At 38.6% G+C, this 20,686-nt stretch overlaps 1 protein-coding gene across 1 annotated transcript in view; it reads left to right on the top strand.

Moving 5' to 3' along the window:
- The window catches only part of NRG3 (neuregulin 3), a 1,058,459-nt gene that overhangs the window by 462,008 nt on the left and 575,765 nt on the right, over window positions 1–20,686 (top strand). Inside the window, exon 9 of the mRNA XM_029919916.1 lies at window positions 12,834–12,963. Coding sequence (XP_029775776.1) covers window positions 12,834–12,963 — 130 coding nt within the window. The remainder of the gene's footprint in view (window positions 1–12,833; window positions 12,964–20,686) is intronic.

Below are 20,686 nucleotides of genomic sequence, written 5' to 3' on the forward strand. Positions count from 1 at the left end.
TAATGCTTCTATAAACATTCATATACAAGTATGAATATTTGTTTTGTATGAAAATTTGTTTTTGATTCTCTTGGGTCATACATCTAAGAGTGGAATTGCTGGTTCATCTGTTCGGAATCTTGAGAAATTGCCAAACTGTTTTCCAAAGCCACTGCACCATTTTCCTTTCCTACCAGCAGGGTATGCGGTCTCCAGCTTCTTCACATTCTCCTTGCCAACAGTCATTATTGTCCATTCTGGAGGGGGATAGAATGTTATTTCACTATGACTTTGATCTTTATTTCCATGATGTTGAACATTCTTTCATGTTCTATAGATATAGATATAGAGATAGACATAGAGATAGAGATAGACAGAGATATAGATATTCATTCTTTGGAGAAGTTTGTAATTAATTGGAGAGTTTTAAAGAAGAAAATGCATTAAAGAAGAAAATACATAAGGTAAAAATAATATTTATTAGGAGTCAATAATGCATTGCATGCATTGGGCACTTTCAACTCTTATGAAAATGAATACTATATATTATAATCATATCTTATAAAGTTTAGAAAAGTTAAGAACTTGCTGAAAAGCAGGTGGACATTGTTGAGCCAAGAGTCAAACAAGATTGGTCAATCTTTCCTTTGTGCCATGTGTATTCTAACAGTCCATCTCTTGTCTGTATTGCCACAGATCAGTGGCACCTGGGTGGCTCAGTCGCTTAAGCCTCCAACTTCAAGTCAGGTCATGATCTCTCGTTCGTGGGTTCAAGCCCTGCATCAGGCTCTGTGCTGACAGTTCAGAGCCTGGAGCCTGCTTCTGATTCTGTTTCCCTCTCTCTCTGCTCCTCTCCTCTCATGCTCTGTCTCTCTCTGTCTCAAAAATAAATAAAAAATATTAAAATATAAAACAAAATAAAAAAATTAAATTGCCACAGATTAGTAAAATGGCAATGAATGAATGAAACATGTTTCTCTCTCTTCTCTGGCAAAAGACAAAAACATTGACAAAACCTTTTGAAGAATAATGTGAAAAAGTCTCTTGTTTCCCTGAGATCCAAGGGATAGTAGAGTTGTAGGCTGTGCACTTGTGACGTCCTTATGTTACTGGTAATTGGTGGAGCCATTTCACTCTTTACTAATCCAGTTTCTTTAGTAGCAAATGGAAAATCTACAAGCCACCATGAGAGGAACATCCTTATATTTGAAATTTTATAATGTTATCCAATTCCCAAACAAGTGCCAAGAAGACCACAAACTTTGGGTGTTATGAGTACATTTGTCACCCTCTTCCCCTGCCTAGCACTTAGCAGAATGAACTGGGCACCTGACAGTGACACGTACCTAGTAGTTCCTGGGACACTGTCACATGCCTTATGATCTCAGAATTGAGCTCCACAGTTCTCCCCCAAGAACTAGTACAGTACCCAAGAGTCTCATAGAGATATTCAATGATAGATTGTTAAATTGATCAATGATTTTAATTGGCATCATGCAGAAACATTGCAGAATTGGATATTAGGGGATGCTTAAATAAATATATGTTGACTCAGTAAAAGGTAAAGAAAGGGAAAAAGTGCTTGGTGCCCAACTCTTGACAAGATCCACTACAGAGCAATGTTCCTTTTTCTCATTTAGCCTTCAGGAAATCCTATGAATTAAATGTTTTCATGTGTTAAGTTCACCAGTGTTCAAATACCAATAAGTAGCAAAGTTGGAATGCAAAGCTCCATTTGCGATCATACATAGTAAAGCATTGGGTTGGATATTTAAGCAAAGGCAGACTAGCTCCCACATCCCAAGGCAAAAAAGCACTGAGTTCCAATATTATACAAGGAAACAAGGCTTTCCCCCTTGTGCTTGGCATGCACTGCATTCTCCTGCAAAGAAGGTGAATGGGGGTACCGCAGATGAGACTTTCTAAGGCAGTGAAATGAATGATGTGTAGGATATTGGGAGAAAATGTAATTGTTTTATAACCTAATTGCCAATTCCTAAGCCCTGGAGGTTGCTAAAATGATAAATGACACTGTGACCGAATGAATTTTAGTTTTGAACAGACGTGGCATTTTAGGGGTTAGCACTGCATTATTGATTTCCTATATATATATTTAGTCAGCACTTTTAGGTCTTTTCTCTCCTCGCCCCCCCTTTTTTTTATGTGTGGATAGGTTGGTTGAAGTTCATGTGTCTTATGCTTCCAGGGGCTCTTTCACTTTTAGTGTTTCTGCTATCCCTTCCTGTCTTCTTGGTCCTGATACATTGGCCATGTGTTCAAATTTCCGTTCCTTCTTGTGCAGGCTTCTCCTTGCCATGCTTTCTAGGAATTTGTATCTCTTCTACATCACTTAACATTTCTTTATCTTCTCTTGTGCAGCTAGCACTCTGCTAGCTAGGGTGGGGGTTGCAGATACAAGACAGCTTGAAGACATAGTTCTTGTCCTTGAAGACCTATGTGTTAGTCTTTCCCAGTCCTTTAATACAGTCTTCATAATTTCTGCAGTCAGCCAGTGTGAGTACCCACTAAAGTCTTTGACATTTTCTTTGAGAAGTTTCTCTTAATTGACCTTTCTTCACACCCAGAGTTATAGACAAAATACCAAAGGATGATGGAGGTGGTGGCTGGAGTAGGGGTCAGGATTGAAGGCATTCTGCTAGATAAAATAAGTCAGACAGAAAGACAAGCACTCTATGATCTCACCTAACTGTGGAATATAAAGAGCCAAACTCATAAAAACAGAGTAGAGGGTAGTTTTGATCTAAGTCTCTGCAAGGATCCCAATTAAACACATAATAGAAGTAGAAACACATTTTCTGTGCAAAAGCAGCATTAACATGGGTCTAGTTCCCACTTTAGCCCACTCTCCAAGTCCTTCTTATGTAGAAATGACTGTGGAGGTCCAAGCCACTGTTGACAGAGCTGCTCTCTCTTTGATCTTTGTTCAAACATTTGACATGATGAGCAAATGCATAAGCTGGGGTTCAGATCCAAGCCCACAATGCCCATATGGCTGCAATGCCCATTGCTTTCTCATGACCCATATAAAGAAAGAAGTGCTTGAACATGAAAGTAAAGGCCCTCATCAAGAGCCAAAGATATTAAGGGGAAAAATACTATTTTTAAATAAGTGAAGTGAATGATGTTCATTTTTATGAGGAAATCTGGAAAATCATGTTAATGTTTAGACATTATTTCAAAGCTTTAGTAGCAGAAAAACTAAATTTGAAAGAGACAGTAATTGAAATTCCCAATGTCAAGCACTGTCTTTGTTTTAGTTTTTGTACCCACCTACCTTCTCCCAGCACCTACCTTACTCAGTGTTTCATTGTGTGCTCAGATCGATGGGTGAGAAGATGAATGGGTTACTGAAAAATATAACTTCCCGATTGCTCTTACATTCACTCATAGTAGAGCGATTAATGGAATTTGGTAAGGAGAAGCTTGAATATATACACCTTAAGAGAGTCCAAGACGTAGATCAGGTGGAACTGTAGAATGCTAAAGAATGTGCATCTCTGGGTGTCATTCTTCCCTTTCCATTTTCTAGCTGTGAAATTCTAAGAATATTACATGGCCCCTCTATGTTTCAACTGTCCTTCTGCAAAATGAAAATAATATTTATGTCAGAATGATAGATTTATTCAAGCATTATTATCACATGTTGACTTCTAGGATCCCTGCTCATCCTAAGATTGTCTAGCTTCAGCTATTACAACTAAGATAGCTAGCAACAGATTTCGACGGCGAGAGGTCTGATGTGTAGCAGTGTGCTTTGTTAATTGTATCAGCTATTAAAGTATTGCAGTTGTTTTATTCTAGTTGGTAAATAACCGCTGCCCACCTCCCCCTACATGAAGTCTCTCCATGACATCCATGATGCCCTGCACCAGGGTTTCTAAACTTCCTCTGCATTAATCCAGAAACCAAGGAATTAAGATCAGCTGTATATCCTACTCCTCACCTTCCATGTGAATCACCAACTACTGGCAATTCTACTTCCTAAATCTCTCTTGAATCTACCTCTTCTTCCCCTCATATATCACCTAGATTATGTCTTATAGGCCTGCACATAGATGCTACCCTCCAAATGAATTATCCACATGATAACCAGACAGGAGGTGAGGACTGTATGGTTTCCTTTTAGTCTCTTTCCCTGCATTTGCAAGAGGACTAAGTGAGAGCTTGTCATGGACACAGATCACGTGGTCATTCAACACTGTTAGAAGAGGAGAGTATACTTGGATGTTTTATGCAAAGTGGCCTTATCATCTGTCTGGTAACAAAGAGAGTCACAGGGTACTTGGTGGACTATTTGGAAACACCACAGTATGACTGCCAGAGGGGTCATTTCCCATTTTTTTAGACATTTCCCTACTTACACATGAGCAGTAGCACTGGAAATTACAAATAGCATTATAGCTGATTTAGAAATTCCAATACCAGCAGCAGAGGAAAGAACATGACCTTTGCGGGTGATTGGCCAATCTTGATTTCCAAAATGAAAAAGAGTCCTAAGATTATTGAATGAGGCCTTTCAAGCTGCTCCAGCACAGAGACCTCAGCTAACAGATTTCAAGTCTCTGCCCATCTTCTATGTCAGGGGCATCAGGGGATTTTAATGAGATACCATTTTAGACCTAAATCACTCAGTTCTCCTTTCCTTAGTATGTTCCCTAAGCAACCTTCTATTGGGATTTGATTTCCTGTGCCTTTCAAAATGGGACTGCTGTCCATGCTGGGGACAGTGTTCCAATGCCTGCAACTCTTTACTTCCCACATACACCTTGTAACAGCCTCCCATCCAGTCTCCCTGAACTCCACTGAGAGGCTTCTGCAAGTCAACAGGTGACATACGCACTTTGGTAGCACACCGGAGCTGTATAAAACTCCCTTGTGTTCTCATTATACAAAATTACAGAACGCTTTCTCACTTGTTTCCCCACACATACCCAACACAAAAGGCCCCCTGGGACTTCACTTCCCTGTCCCCCCCCCTTTTATTCCTTGGGCTCCAATTACACTGGAGTCCCTTTAGGACCCTGTGACTTTATATATGCTGTTCCTTTGACATATCCACACCAACAGGTGCCCACACAGCAAAACATTTCTAATTGTTCTAGGTCTATGTGAAATGTGAGCTCCTCTTACTGAAAGTCTTCACCAAATCCTCAAGTTAGAAGTAGCTGTCAGTATTTGGGACTTCAGTAAGTCTTCATTCCTGCCTCTAAGAGCATTCTAATCACTCAGAATTGCAATGTAATTGTTTACATGTCTGCTCCCTACACTTTTCCTAAACTAGACTTTGAGTTCCTAAGGACCTGACAAAATCATCTCTATACTCCTAGAATTTATCTAAGAGCTTGACGCATAGTAGATGCTTAATGCATGCTTTATGAGTATTATAATAGTTATAACGATAATGGTTATACCAACGTCACTGGCACTTGCATACCTTTAGCATGAATAGGTAAATACCACCTTGTAGCTCCATATCTGTAATAATGTGTTTAGAGCTAGATGAGAAAAGAAAAAGAAAAAACAACACATCTATACTTATGGGAATGGACCTGAGGCTCACTGCTAAAGATCAGAGTACTTTTTTTTATGTTCATGTGAACATGTTCAAGTTCATATGTTCAAGTGAAAAGTAAATAGATCTCTTTAGTAAACATGTATATGCTTGTTTACTCAAGAACTTTCTCCCAGATTCAAATCTTTTACCTGTCAAGTATGTATAGAGATGGTATTCGAAAAGTTTAATAAGCAGTGTGGAAATGACAGGACTAATCAGGATAAACTTGTCCGTAGCTGGAGCAGTGTCAATGATATCAATGCTATGTATGACTAGTTGAGTCTGAGAACCAGTTTGTGGAGGAAAAACAGATTTGGGGAGGAAGAACAAGACTTGGGCTCTTCTGCCAGTTTATTTTTAGGTGGCTTTGTGATATACATCAGGAAGAAAAAGGTAGGCAGACTGAGTTCAGGAAAACTGGTGGACTAGATGTATAACTTTGAGAGTTGTTGACAAGTAAGTGATATAAGACAGGATCGCCCCCAAATAGCTTGATCTTAGAGAATTACCTGGAGAGCTTGTTGTCAGAGCATCCCACCACTTAGTTCCAGTTTCTGATGCAGTGAGTTTGGGATGGGACTCATAAATTTTTACTAATTCATTCCCAGATAATGCTGATGCTGCTGGTCAGGAGACCAACTCCTGAGGTAGCACTCACCTGAGGAATATGTAAAAATTGGGAGGGGGAACAGGAAAATAAAGGTCTATGGGAAGCAGTATAGTGGAAGAAGTCAGGCTGCATTGGTTTGAGTCCAGAAGCTTTCAGCTAAGAGCCATGAGGCCTTGGTCCAATGATATAACTCTCTTAAGACTTAATTTCTCCATGTGTAAAATAAAGTAAATAATAGCATAAATTCACAGTGGTTTTTTTTTCTAAAGTTTATTTATTTATTGAGAAAGAGAGAGAGAGAGAACGTCTGTGCATGAGCAAGGGAGAGACATAAAGAGAGGAGTGAGAGAATCCCAAGTAGACCCCATGCTGTCAGCACAGAGCTAGATGCAGGGCTCAATACTACCAACTGTTAGATCATGACCTGACCTGAAATCAAGAGTCAGAAGCTTAACCACTGAGCCACTCAGTTGCTCCTGTAATGTTATTTAAAGCCAAAAAAAAAAAAAAAAACTAATGGAAAATGCTTAGCGCAGTGCTGAATATATGTTCAAAATTATTTGAAGACTAGTTCTTAAGCCACCTGGCTTCTAAGTTACATGAGATAGGTGGCAAGGACTAAAAAGCAAGAGGACAAGAGGAACGTCAACATTATATGATAACACGGAAGCCAGTGAAAGAGGTAGGAATGGCTAAGAGTGTTAGGTACTTCTGAGAGTTCAGAGAAGATGAAAAACAATGTGTAAACATCATTAGATTTAGAGGTAACTAGTGATACAGAAAGACCATGTCAGTAGGGCAGAGATAATGTCTATGAAGCAGAGTGCCTATCAGAAGCCCAAGGACTTGTGACAAGACAAGGGCCTTAGAGACGGAAGCTGCTTTTATAACTGTTAAAGCTGAAAGCGGTTTGTATAGGCAAGTGTATGCATGCAAGTAGAAGGAAATATATTCAGCTGTAGGATGAACTCTATAATTCCCAAAAAAATGCAGTTCCATCAACAGGCTATGTCTCATCCAGGCTTATTTAAGCTGGTGCAAGTTTTAGAGCAAGATTTCAAGCAATACGGTGGCAGATATGTTATACAAATTTAATAAGGGCTCTTTTCTATACTCGCTATGGGGATTGATGGCTCTGGGATGCTTCAGCAGCTGTCAGTCCTCACAGCAGCCCCATGACTCCATTGAGCTTTCAGATTCCTTGCCCCACACTTTCCATTTATCCCATGCCAGCAGAGTGAACAATGTCTGATCTCTGGCAGCGGGAAGAAAGCTATCTTTGCCTCTTGCCAGCTGCGGAATGGTTTGTTTCCTTTCAAACACTACTGCATTCTTGCAATTTTTCCTGACCATTAAATATTTTATAACTCAGTCTCCTGCCAGTGCTCCTTACGAGGTGCCCAGTAAACGGCAGATTTCAACCGGGAATTGTAATGTATGCCAGCGGGTTTCATTCTTCATTCCCATGGAAGACTGCTGGAGTCCATGACCATATGAAATGGGTTCTAGCCTGCAAAGGTATTTTGCTAATCCTAAAAGCTTTTAGATTGCATCTTAACTTTTCTTTGAGAATGCTCATGAACTCAGTGAGGGAAGGCATGAACTGCTGGATGACTGACATTTTGCAAGCCAGAAGTGAGCAGAATGTGTCTAGGGCTTACTCTGCCTGTCATCGTTTTCCTTCCCTAGGTGTTCTTACTCTTCATATCTACATTGGCCTTTTCCTGTGCCAATTAAATCATGCCCATTCAAGACCCAGCTCCAATGCCACCCCTTTGGGAAGCCTTCAGAGATAACTATAGCTTGAATTAGGCTCTCCCTTTATTTTGATTATCTACTGCCATTATTATCTGTAATAGTCTATTTAGCACTCTTGCTCCTGCAACAAAATCTGTGTTCCCACAGTGTGCAGGGTTGTGCTGGCAACAAAGAAAGCCTCAATAAGTAATATTCAGGTTTAATTCATTAAAAAATTAACTTTCATTGCAAAATCTGCAGGGATTTCTGTTTCCCAGCCTTACATTTTTCCCCCATTTTTTCCTTTAATGAATTAACCACCACTACTTCCCACTGTGCGTTTAATTACTGTACAGATTGCATACTATTATGCTACATGGCGTGGAAAGAATACAAAACTTACCAGCGAAGTACTTTCCCTGACCTCCCTAGGGATAGAGACCAAAACCCATAAAAATATAAAAAAATACATTAAACTACATATAACAAGTGCCAGATGAGTGGTCTGTATAATCATACAGCCCCTGTGGTCCCAAGGGAATGGGCACTAGTTGCTCAGGCCAGCGACCACAAGGCCTGAAACCTTGAGCTTTGTTCATGGTGTTTAGAAGGCCCATCCTTGGCACCATCTCTGTTCTTCTTAAGCTTACATTCCTTTGTCCTCTCTTTCAGACTGTCTTCCCTAATTTTTGTTCTCCTCCCATCCCCTCTTTCTAAGGAGCTGACTTCTCCCTCTTCTCATCAGTTTCTGTATACTTTACCTAAATTGCTTTTGGAGCTCTTCTTGACTCCTAACTACTAAACACTTATTCGTATGGAGGTTTTTCTTTTATGAAAAGCATGTATACTTTTCTAAACAGAATGCTCAGAAAAATGCTCATTTATGAAAAGGTCATTCTTTCATAGATGTTGGGTCCATCTCTGTGTCAAGCCATCTGTAGGACTTCGGATCAGAGATGTGAAGACTTGCTCTGTCCCCTCAGGACCTCATGGCCTGACTTGGTCAGTCAGGAGATCCACAGGCTGATGCAGTGGAGAGAATGTCTGAGAAGGAGGCACACTGCAGTAAGAGAGAGCCTCGAAGAACAAATGGGAATTCATGGGAATAGTAGGCACCTTCCATCTTAGTTTACTTACCCAGACCTTCATCCATGTGATTTTTTGAAGACAGTCAAAAGCTCTATAATAAATATATTTATCAGGTTACCTTCCTAGAAACAGAAGAATGACATTTGCATTTTAAATGCATGACATAATAGTACTATATACTGCAACCAACTTAGTGTATTAGACTATTGAAAAGTGAACCCATTTTAAATATATAAACAGGTCCCAAGATGTTGGGTAAGTTTACAGATGAGGGTTCTATGTTTGATTGTTAAGGTGTCTGAAGGTTATTTAGGGCCATTATATGATTCTTCTAAATGTCCCATGTTTTCTCTTCAGGACAAAATACTCACCTGGATATATTAAAGCACATTGCATTGCTTTAGGGCACAGAAAGAAAATAAAGTAGTACACTTCATATTTTATTTTTATTTTGTTTGTATCTGTGTTCAATTTTTAAAAATTTTTAATTTTTTTTTTTGGAAAGAGAGTGAGAGAGAGAGTGAGCCAGCATGAGTAAAGGAGGGGTGAGAGAGAAGGAGACACACAATCTGAGGCAGGCTCCAGGCTCTGAGCTGTCAGCATAGAGCCCAACATGGGACTCGAACTGTCCAATGGTCAGATCATGACCTGAGCCACAGTCAGACCCTTAACTGCCTAAGCCACCCAGGTGCCCCCATTCATGTTCTATTTTAGATGCTTATAATATATTTTATATGAAAAACAACCAAACATACATACCCTTATAGGCAGACATATACATATTGGAGAGTGTCATCCAAAATTATTATTGTCTCTTTGTTGGGCTGGGTTTGGTTATGAGTGATACAAAGCCTAATAGTGATTAGACACTGTTCTCTTACTTTATTTACTACTTTACAAAAGTGTGTAGGTGGTCTTAGAGTTAGTGTAACAGCCTAGTGATTCCATTAAGAATTTTTTTTTATCTTTGCATCGACATATTTGGCATGGTGCCTTAAAAGTGTAAAATTTTTACCTTATGGTGAATTTTATTTACTTTGCCCAGTGCCTATATGATTTTAGGTGAATCGTGATCTATGGATACTATATAGTGGCATGTTTGGGTAAATTCTGAGGCTTCAAATTTATTGGTGATTGCAGTTTGCTGATAGAAGGATCAAGCCTAGCATTCTGTTACTGTTTATCATATTAAGATATTAAAAATATTTAACAGAGGTATTTTAATGAATCCAGTTAAGTCATTGCAGTGGTGTATACATGTATAGTTTTATTCATTTTTGGATTCTCTAAGCTATGGAAATAGAAGACCCGAGTACATGTTAAGTCTGACATCTCTGGACTCTCCCACCTTGGACTTTGCAGAGGTGTTTACTTGGGTCTCTGATGGTCTGTTCTGTGCTGATAGATGATAACGTGATGGGGATGGCAATTGGTAGAATGGGAAGGTAACCACTGGAGACAGCGGTTGTCAGATGGAAACTAATTGATTGTAATTGCTTTGCCATTGTATTGCTCTTGGAGTCTGTAGCTTGTTAAAACCACTGATTATAAAATAAGGACCTCACTTTTTATGCTGTAGGTTATGTTAATGAAAAGCTGTTCTTAGAGGAATGATCAGTGAATATCAATAAATGGATAATAAGAAATTAAAGGAAAACTTAACTAACTGATCAGGAGTTAATATACTTCAGCAGGCAGAGTAGTAATCAACTGTGTGGTGTTCCATATTGAATATTTTGTTCAGAGCTCTTGAATTTTAAATATTTCCCATAGAAAGAGAGATTGATACTTTGTAACTCTTTATCGCATACTGTCTTGAATAACAGATCGTCTCTGTAGAGGAGGAGATCTCCTGGAAAAGGGAAAATGTGTCTGTTTTGCAGAGCCTTTATTTCGTGCCAAGGAAATTAACAGATATTTTGAAGTGAAAAAAATCAATTCCTGTTGTACCACCAAAAAAGAGAATATTAAAAGAGGGATTTTCAATGCTTACAGTATATGTGCAGTATATGAGTGAGGATTTATGTGAGTCTGAGGGCAATGTTTGTTTTTCCAATATTCCTCAATATTGAAGTAGCTATACTAAAATGGTAACACTGATGTAAAATTCTATCTGACTGTTATAAGATATGCATTAACTTTTATATCATTGTAATGTCTTTAATGAGCATACCTTTTACTGGTGGCATTTAAACTGTTAGTAGTGTTAGAATGATCAGATTTATTGAAGACATTTTGACTGAGCACTAATTGTGATTCAAGGCTCAACCTCTGACCTTAAGAAACTCAGAGACTAAAGGAATAGATAAATGTGTGAACACACAGCTACTAGCAGCATTGAATGTTGAATACAATCATGTGAGGGTTAAAAGGTACTAGGGAGTCACAGTGGGAGAACCATGTAAGCCCTGAAGGATTTTGGATGTCTTCCTGCAGAGAAAAAGATGGTCCAGGAAGAAGGGGCAGAGTGACGGCTCCTGGCGTTTGTGGAAATAGAAACAGAATTGGAAGTTAAGTTGTGTGTCTAAAGGTACATGAAGATGACACTAGAGGGCAAGATTCCACAATGGCTTGCCCCTTCACTGAGGAATTTGGAGTTACTCTTACGGGAATGGGACCCACTGAGGATTTTTAGATGTGTGAGGGACATGAGTGGATTTCCTTTGAGGACACTTTCTCCTCAGTTTGGATGATAACAGGAAGAAGCTCATAGTGACTTCAAGTAACTAAATGGGTACAAGTAACCCAAGCTTTTGAACATTATTATTAACCTAGATCTATGAAAAGGAAATTAAAAGAGCTTAAATGCAGAATCATTTCTTCATCTAAGACTTTTTAAGTGTATTTTTTCTTGAACTGGTAGAATTGGTGCTGATACGTTAGTTGCTTAGAACTCTGGAATTAGGAAGTCTCTGCATGTGATAATAGAGTCTGGGTCCCATAGGTAGCACATACTTTGGCTATTTTTATATTTGGGAAGAGGATGTAGACATACAACTTAACATAAAACTATAGTAATTATGATTTTAAAAAAGACAGTGTTTAAAACAATGCTTAAAAACAGTAATTTTGTCCTATTAGATATTTGCCAGAAATATTCTTCACATTTAAGATTCTGTTTAGGAATTTGGAACATTTGCATTTTAATCACATAAGGAAAGGAGAACGTGAAAGAATGATTGGTTCAGCAATTAGCCACTCAGACCTGTAGCTAAAAACAAACAAACAACTCAGAGGAACTGACATTGGTTTCCACAGAACAGTCACAATATGCACGGATCACATGTTTCATGGCACTTAGCAACAATAAAGGGAAGGAGATGATTCCATACCACTTGTTTCCATACAACTGAAATTAATGAAGGTAGATTGGAGGTGTTTGTAGAATCATTTAGCTTTTACTGTTAATATGTCCTTCAATGGCTCCTACAGTGATTCTAGTTGTTAAAATCTACTGGAGAAAAAAGAGAACTGAATACAGGGCTTTTCTTAAGGCTGTTGTTTTGGAGGCTGGGAAGTCCAAGATCAAGGTGCCTGCAGATTCAGTATCTGGTGAGGACTCTCGTGGTTCACAGAGCCCTGCCTTCTTCCTGTGTCTTCTCATGACTGGAATGGGTGACCGAACTTTCTGGGGCCTCTTTTATACGGGTACTAATCCCATTCATGGCCCAGTCACCTCCCACAGGCCCACCTCCTGATATCACCTTATTGTGATTAGGTTTCAACATGTGGGTTTGGGGGGGGGCACACAACATTCAGTCATAAAGTCCTCCTATCCAGTTGCATCTCATCAGTCCCAGAATGCACCGCTGATGCTGGTTCTTTGTGTGCTTCCCTCAACAGATACAACGACATATCCCACTGAGCGCTCTGAGCACTTCAAACCCTGCCGGGACAAGGACCTTGCGTACTGTCTCAATGACGGCGAGTGCTTTGTGATCGAAACCCTGACGGGATCCCATAAACATTGCCGGTAAGCCACTCGCAGCCCACAGTGGGGACATGCCCTCAGAGAGGGCAGGCCTCTGTGACTGTACTTGTCATCCAATGGCAGAATCAGGGGTCTTCCTATGGGAAGGGACAACGCTGGTAGCTTTAGTATTTGAGGATGGTGAAACTGAATTCAAATGGACAATATTTGAGTTTTATTTCACTAAACAAAGGAAGGTTTATTTTTATGTCTACTAATTTAATACAAATAATGATGTACTCACTTTAGAAGCCTGCATTTTTGGTGTAGGACTTAAAAGTACATTGGCTTGTTCTTAGAAATAATCCCTTCCTGCAAATCTATAGACTGTAGCCCAACAGAGCCACCTGCTCATCTAAGATGTCGCGTCTCAGTGTTGACTGTGAACCAAGCCCCAGGCGGTAACTGTGTCCAGAGAAAACTATCGCATCTTGATTCTGCCCTTGTTTATTAATTTCATTATTTTTTTAACACCTCTCATGATGAAACATTCTCCAGCAAGATGTTGTAAATGAAATCATAGTCCTGTTACAGGGTAGGTAGAGAGCTACTTAGGGCAAATTCCCAATAGAGATCAGGAGGTGTTTAATTGGTTTTGAGAAACTTAAGGTTATATAAATGCTAAAAATAAAAACAAGTGGAGATAAATAGTGCACTTGTAGACACTGCAGCTTTAAGGTTCCAGAGAGGAATCAAATTAGCATCCAAAAAATATTTCCCACTGAGCTTTTATTTCTAGCACTACCCTGGTAATTTGTTTTTCGTTGCAATTGTGTATGCTTCAGTGATCATATATATCCACACCCCTTTCCTTCTCTTTATTTACTCTTCTCATATGACACAGTTATTAAATTAATTATTCTGAATCATGAAGCGTGGAAATTTATGACTTTTTCTCTACATATTGCTGTTATAAAACTTTATTCCATGTAGTTTTAAGATGGCACCGAGAAATGCGTCTTGTAGTTAGGAACTTAGGGCAAGTCCTGCCTGGCTCTGAGAGCCAGCTTCAGTCCAAGAAGAAGATGAGTTGTCAGGGTGGGCAGCGCAGGTTTGGAAGAGCTGATAAAGGACACGGGCCGATCTCTGTGAGAGTAAGCAAGTATTCTGTTAGGATAAACAGAACCCTGACCTTTCCTCGCCCATGACAGAATGGCTTCCTTGTTACTTGGGTGGTGCCATTACATTTACCCCATTTACAAAATTTATACTCCATTTCTGTCCTCTGTGAAATTGGGTTGGGGATGAAGGGGAGTGGTGTGTTCCCTAGCACATCCCTCTTCTTTTGTTATATTTATTAGGTCAGTGTAGACAGAGGTGGAAATCACACAAGTGACTTTAAGACCCCAAGGGAGATGTCAAGAGTGGTCTATCCATTCAAAGCATGAACTATATTCAAGCTCTCATAGACACTAAACTATTTGTTAAAGGGATCATCATGTGGAAGTGGGAAATGAAATCAATTGAGTTCTTAATCAATTGATGGAGGGGTTAATCAGAAGTCTCACCTAAAGCAGTGACTTTCCAGATGGTGTTTTACCCAAAGGGAAGATCAGATCAGACCCCACACAGTATGCAGGTGGATGTGATTATCTTTTCCAAAACTAAGAATGTTGAAAATAACAAGGTAATTCTTAATCTTTTTCAACATGCAGCCATATCATACTCTGTATTAGTTCATGGTGTATCAGTTTGCTAGGGCTGCTGGAAGAAAAGTACCATAGGTTGAATGGTCGAAAAAAGAAAAATGTATTTTCTTACAGGTCTGGAAGCTAGAAATCTGAAATCTAGGTGTCGGCAGAGTTGTTTCTTTCTGAGAGCCTTGATGGAAGGGCATCCTTTCAGGTCTCTCTTCTTGGCCTATAGATGACCATCTGCCCCTTGTGTCTTCTCAGTTTCTTCCCTCTGTACATGTTTGTATCCAAATTTCCTCTTCTTACAAGGATACCAGTCATATTGGATTAAGATCCACTCTAATGACCCTATTTTAATTTACGTACCTCTATGGAGATTATCTCTCTAAAGACTCACGTTCTGAGCTACTGGAAGTTAGGACTCCAACATGTTAATTACTTGGGAGACAAATCCAGTCTATGATATCGGATCTCATGTCTAGAAAAGAAATCCTTTGCTTTTGTGCATATATGAATGTCTAATTCTTTTGCAAATGCAAGCAGAGCTATATCTATAATTTAGCTGGAACAATGTATATGTATAATAATTTTGACCCTCTGTCTTCATATTTCTTGCATATTTCGGCACAGACAACCTGTTATTTAACATAGAGTCAAAACATAGCTAATCATGACAAAAGACCAGCCTACGACAGAATGGGAACTCGAGTAGGTTAATAGATGCCTATAAATCTCTTACTAGAGTGTATGAATAAATCACACATCGCATGTGCCCGCTATTCATCTCCTGGGCTTTGCTGTGAATAAAAAGCTTACATTTGTTCCTGCATCAGCCACTTCTAAGAATTCCCATGTAGTTATTCATAATGTGCTGTTTTGTACAGCACTCTATTTAAGTAGTATGTTTCATTCATCCTTCTTCGGCATTTGACAAATGTTTATTGAGCAACTCCTATCACCAAGAAATTGTTGAATAAATACATATAGAAATGAACTTAGGAATTAAGCCGTGCCATACTTTGTAATGCACTTGAAGTAAATGAAATAGTTCATCATCAGGAAGTCAAGAAAACAAGGGAAAGTACTTTCACGTGACTGAGATGCTACTGGGGGTATCTTTGTGATACATTACTAACTGGACTATGTTTCAAGTTAAGCACAACTTAGTATATTAGAGAAGTGATATATAGGGTGTATATGAATCTATCTCATTAAATACCTTCTTTGTGACATTCAAATCGAAGAGACATCAAGATATTTTTTTTAGTATATTAAAGGTAAATTGCAATCCTATGATAATCCTATGATTGTGGTTCTATGTAATCATATTTTTTCTATTTTGAAAAGCTATGTTTCTATGTTTAACACTTTTCTGTGTACTTGAAAAGAAGAATAGAAGTAAAACTACCTAGATCCTCTCTGGAAGAGATCCTGTAAGTGTATGCTCAAAAATGTTCATGGTGCAAAAGTTGAGATGAGAGAGGTTTCATATTTTTCTCTTTGTTATTTTCTCACTCTTTAGTGTATTTTCAGGTCTTTCATAAAGCCATTTTTAGTATTTAGAAATTACAGAGCAAGCTAGTGAAAACTTAAGAGCAACACCAACATTCTAAAAATAACTTGAAGATGGGACTTTAAAGAAAAATAGGACCACCTCAGTGGCTCAGTTGGTTAAGCGTCCAACTTTGGCTCAGGTCCTGATCTGACGGTTCGTGAGTCCCAACCCCATGTCGAGCTCTATGCTGACAGCTCAGAGCCTGGAGCCTGCTTCAGATTCTCTGTCTCCCTCTCTCTCTCTGCCCCTCCCCTGCTAATGCTGTGTGTGTCTCTCTATACATACCAAAAATAAGCATTAAAATTAAAAAAATAAATAGGCAAACTTGGTGTTGCTGAATTTAAAATATGCATGGAAGCCATAGATCATTGGCTGACTGACTAGTAAGAACAGAACCTGGTATATTGTGGAGCTCAGTTTAGAGTAAGAGAGATCCATAAAGTAGAGGAAAATTGAGAGGCTGATTGCTCAGTAAATTTGGTTGACTATCAGGTAAAACAAATCAAATTTGGATTTTTACTTCCTTCTTTATATCAAAAGTTGTTTTTAATTCAAGTGTTGGTGTAATTAATAAATATAGTCTTGAGGAAAACAGTAAATAAAATTACATATTTATTTATGTAAGTAATTGAAGGGACCTTTTGAGAAAAAAGCAATGGAAGGAAAAACTAAACAGCCTAGACACAACACTGTTTTTGGTTTGAATGCCATAAATCAGAAATAAAATTAAAAGACAGATAAGCTATGAGTAAATTTTACAATAAATATGGCAAGGAATTAATATTCTGATGAAACCACATAGATCAACCAGTGTAATACTAAAATTAATCTCAGTAGGAAGATGGGCAACACAAGGAACTTATTCTTTCCTTGAAAAGTGATACAAAATAATCAGTAAACATGAAAAATACTCAGCATCACAAAGAAATGCCAATTAATGTTTTTTGCCTATCATATATTTAATGAATTTTGAAAGCAAATAGTTTCGGGGGCGCCTGGATGGCTCAGTTGGTTAAGCATCTGACTTCAGCTCGGGTTATGATCTCACAGTCTGTGGGTTCGAGCCCCGCATCGGATTCAGTGCTGACGGCTCACAGCCTGAAGCCTGCTTCGAATTCTGTGTCTTCCTCTCCCTCTCTCTCTCTCTCTCTCTCTCTCTCTCTCTCTCTCTGACCCTCCTCCACTTGTGTGTGTGCTCTCTCTCTCTCTCTAAAATATCACAAAATTTTTTAAAAAAACAAATATTTTGGTGAGTGTAGAGTAAGAGCACATTCTCATTTACTACTTGAGGGAGTACAGTTTGTTAAATATCTTCTGTATGTAATGTTTCAGTATGTTTCAAAATATTTATTTTTGTTTATTTATATTGTTTCTAAAAGTTTAGTGTACAGACATGTGTAGGTAGATTTATTTGTAAGGATGTTCACCACAGATTTATTTGTAATAGGAAAGAAAAGCCTGAATTTATAATTCTAAATTAGAAAATACTTATACATTGGATGAATTCAACCTAACTGGATATAATTAGGACATGAATGTGCTCATTATATCATGTTATATTTGAAAATCGGGATATTATAAAGTTGAACATATAATAGCAATCCAATTCTAAGAATGAACCTTAGGAAAAAGACTAATAGGTTTTACAACTATTTTCTTCCTCAAACCTTATGAATTTTCTAATAGCTGCACTTTGCACATGTATTTCATTTACGTAATAACTGGTTCAGACACTTGACCCTTGCTTCTCATGTTGCCATTAAGAAAGATAGATAGTGTCCCTGTCTTTTATAATCAAGGTCATTATAATTCACTATTATTAGGCTGATAAGAGGGCTTTCAATTAAGCCCTTCCAGATTAAATACTACCAAGTCTATTTGAATGTGTCTGTTCTCTCTTTTATTAATAATTCATTTCCACTCTTTACACTAATTCTTTTCAATGCTGAATACATGTGTTTTGAAACATAAAAAAAAAAAATTGGATTAACGAACAGAAAGATAGACTATATGGAAATAAAGCTGGATGCCAAGGAAGGCAAATCACTGGTAACTCCTTGAATCAAAATATTCTGAATTAAAATAGGCTATTCTCTAATATTTATTTTTATGTCATTTCTAGAAATTTTAAGAACTTGGGAAACAGTGCTTCACTATTTGTAATGTGCTTCACTGGAGTCAAAGAGGTAACCACTGAACCTGCAAAGATTGGTAGGCATTTGGCTGGGCCAAACATGTTTTGAGGCCAAATTCAAGTTAAAAGGATATGCCTCTTCTGAATTGAAGCTCATTAGGTGTTTCACTAGCCTTGCTGTAAAAATGGATTTTCAAAACTTTGGAAAGGGTAGCATTTGAGCTGAATTTGATCTGTAGCGATCATTTTGGAAATTTGTCAAGCAGTTCACTTGAAGATGTTTGAATGGCTTGAAATACGGAACTGCTAGAAAAAGAGAAACGGTCCAAGGCAACAATTGCCCAAGGCACTACTTCCATAAAAGGGCTGATGGCCTGGGTAGTGATCTAGGTGAAATGCTTGCAGGACTTGGGGAGCAGGGAAAGCAATGAAAAGGAGGGGAAGCCCTCAAGGAGTTGCTGTTCCTTTGTGTCATTCTGCCTGAGTAGGTTTTGAAATCAAAGCTTCCAGTTTCAGGAGAATTGACTGGGCACAATGTAACCATTTTCTGATGATGTACTGAATAAAATGAGAGGACCATCCCTGTCAGTGCTTTGCTCTGTCACTTTGGAAGTCCATTAGCTCTCCCACCCGGTGAGGGTCCGCTTTATCAAAAGGTTCTCCACTAAGTGCTCTGAGAGCAGCAGCTAATGATTCCCTGTGGTTGACGCAAGTCAGAATGGAAATGGAGTTTGGCACACATCCTTGAACTCCATGGACAGGAGATGATGGAGGCTGAAATACCTCTAACTCCAAGCCTAGTAGCAGAGCCTCTGCATAATGGAATTGTCAAACAGAGTGAAGAGCCTCCGAAGATTTTTCAAGTTCACCAGATAAATGTTCATGAAAATGTGTGCCACTGTCCAGACATAGAGTAATTTGCAGTAGCCATGTTAATAACAAACTGTATACTGATTGCCCCTGATAAGAAGAAATGAGCCAAGTTATAACCATTTGTCCCTTCTTCTCTGTGAATGGAGCTTATCAAAATAGTCTCATTGGTTCAGGAATCAAAGAAAAGCAACACAGGGAACATAATTTTGCAACTTCGTTGACACTCAGGCATTAGTTTACTTAGTTTGAACTGTATGCAGTGGACCCACGCTGGTGTTCTTCAGGGGCTGGTTAAAGATCGTAAGATCAGAGAAGCCTATGTGATAGAGAATAAAAACATATTTTTTAGTTAATGCCCAAAGATTCATACCTTATTTTGTTTTTTTCTAAATTGATTGGCAGCTCTACTTGAAGCATGAAATGGTGTTTGTTAAGGTCATTATTCTGATTTGAGCTTCTTGTTATATCAAAGAATTGTCATAGATGTGTATTTTAAATAGCTTCCTTATATGACGTGAGAGGTACATTACGCAAATGTGAGCATTCAAGACTGAGTTAAAAACTCTGCTCAGCTTTATACTGAGTGTATGAAGGTTTTTGTTTTTCAAGTCATTTAATCAGAACCTTCAGTCCTTTATTTAAAAGACAGACAGACAGACAGACAAATATTTGCCCCGAAGATTGATACAAGAATTGAAAGCATCAACATCTAGAAAACTCCAAATAGACAATAGGTACCATGTGTATGGCTTTTTCAGTTCTTTCCTTTTCTTCCCTTCTACTTATATTGAAACCAAACCAAAGCTTGTTTTCTGAAATCCTGTGAGAGAATTTGAGTGGATATCATCTGTGTATGTATGTATGTATGTATGTATGTGTTTTGGGGGGATTGGAGAGAGATAGAGAGGGAGAGAGAGAATAAGCAGGGGAGAGAGACAATATGAAGCAGACCCCAGTGCTCAGCAAGGAGCCCTATAGAGGGCTCTTCCACACTACCCCAGAATAATGACCTGATCTGAAATCAAGAATCAGATGCTCAGTCAACTGAACCACCAAGGTGCCCCTCATCTGTGCATTTAATTAAGAGACTCGGGTTTAACAGGGGAGAGAGGCATGCCAGGGAATTCATGTGTTCAGAGGACTCAGGCTTCTCACTGCTGACTCTGATATTCTGACAAATCAGCAATTTCTATTATTTCTCCCAGTTCTTCAGCCAGTTCTCGATTTTCCAAGATTTTCTTCTTGCAGAATATAGCTTTAAGATTTTTCCTTTCCTACATTATCAATGTAACTTGCCGTAATTGTGTTAGCGATTCCCATTTGGACTGGTGGGTTAGATTCAGTGCTCTACTGCCAACTAGCAGATGGACAAATTATACGTACTCTCTGTGACTCGGTCTTCTTATCTGTTAAATGGGAGCAAGAATATGACCACTTTAGAGGATCACTGTGAGGATTGGTATAAGTAAAATGTACTTGTCTGGTATAAACAGATGGTGAATTTAATGGAGTCAGTGGGGTACAGTATAA

Source organism: Suricata suricatta, chromosome 2 (genome assembly GCF_006229205.1).
Source record: "Suricata suricatta isolate VVHF042 chromosome 2, meerkat_22Aug2017_6uvM2_HiC, whole genome shotgun sequence".
Classification (NCBI taxonomy): domain Eukaryota; kingdom Metazoa; phylum Chordata; class Mammalia; order Carnivora; family Herpestidae; genus Suricata; species Suricata suricatta.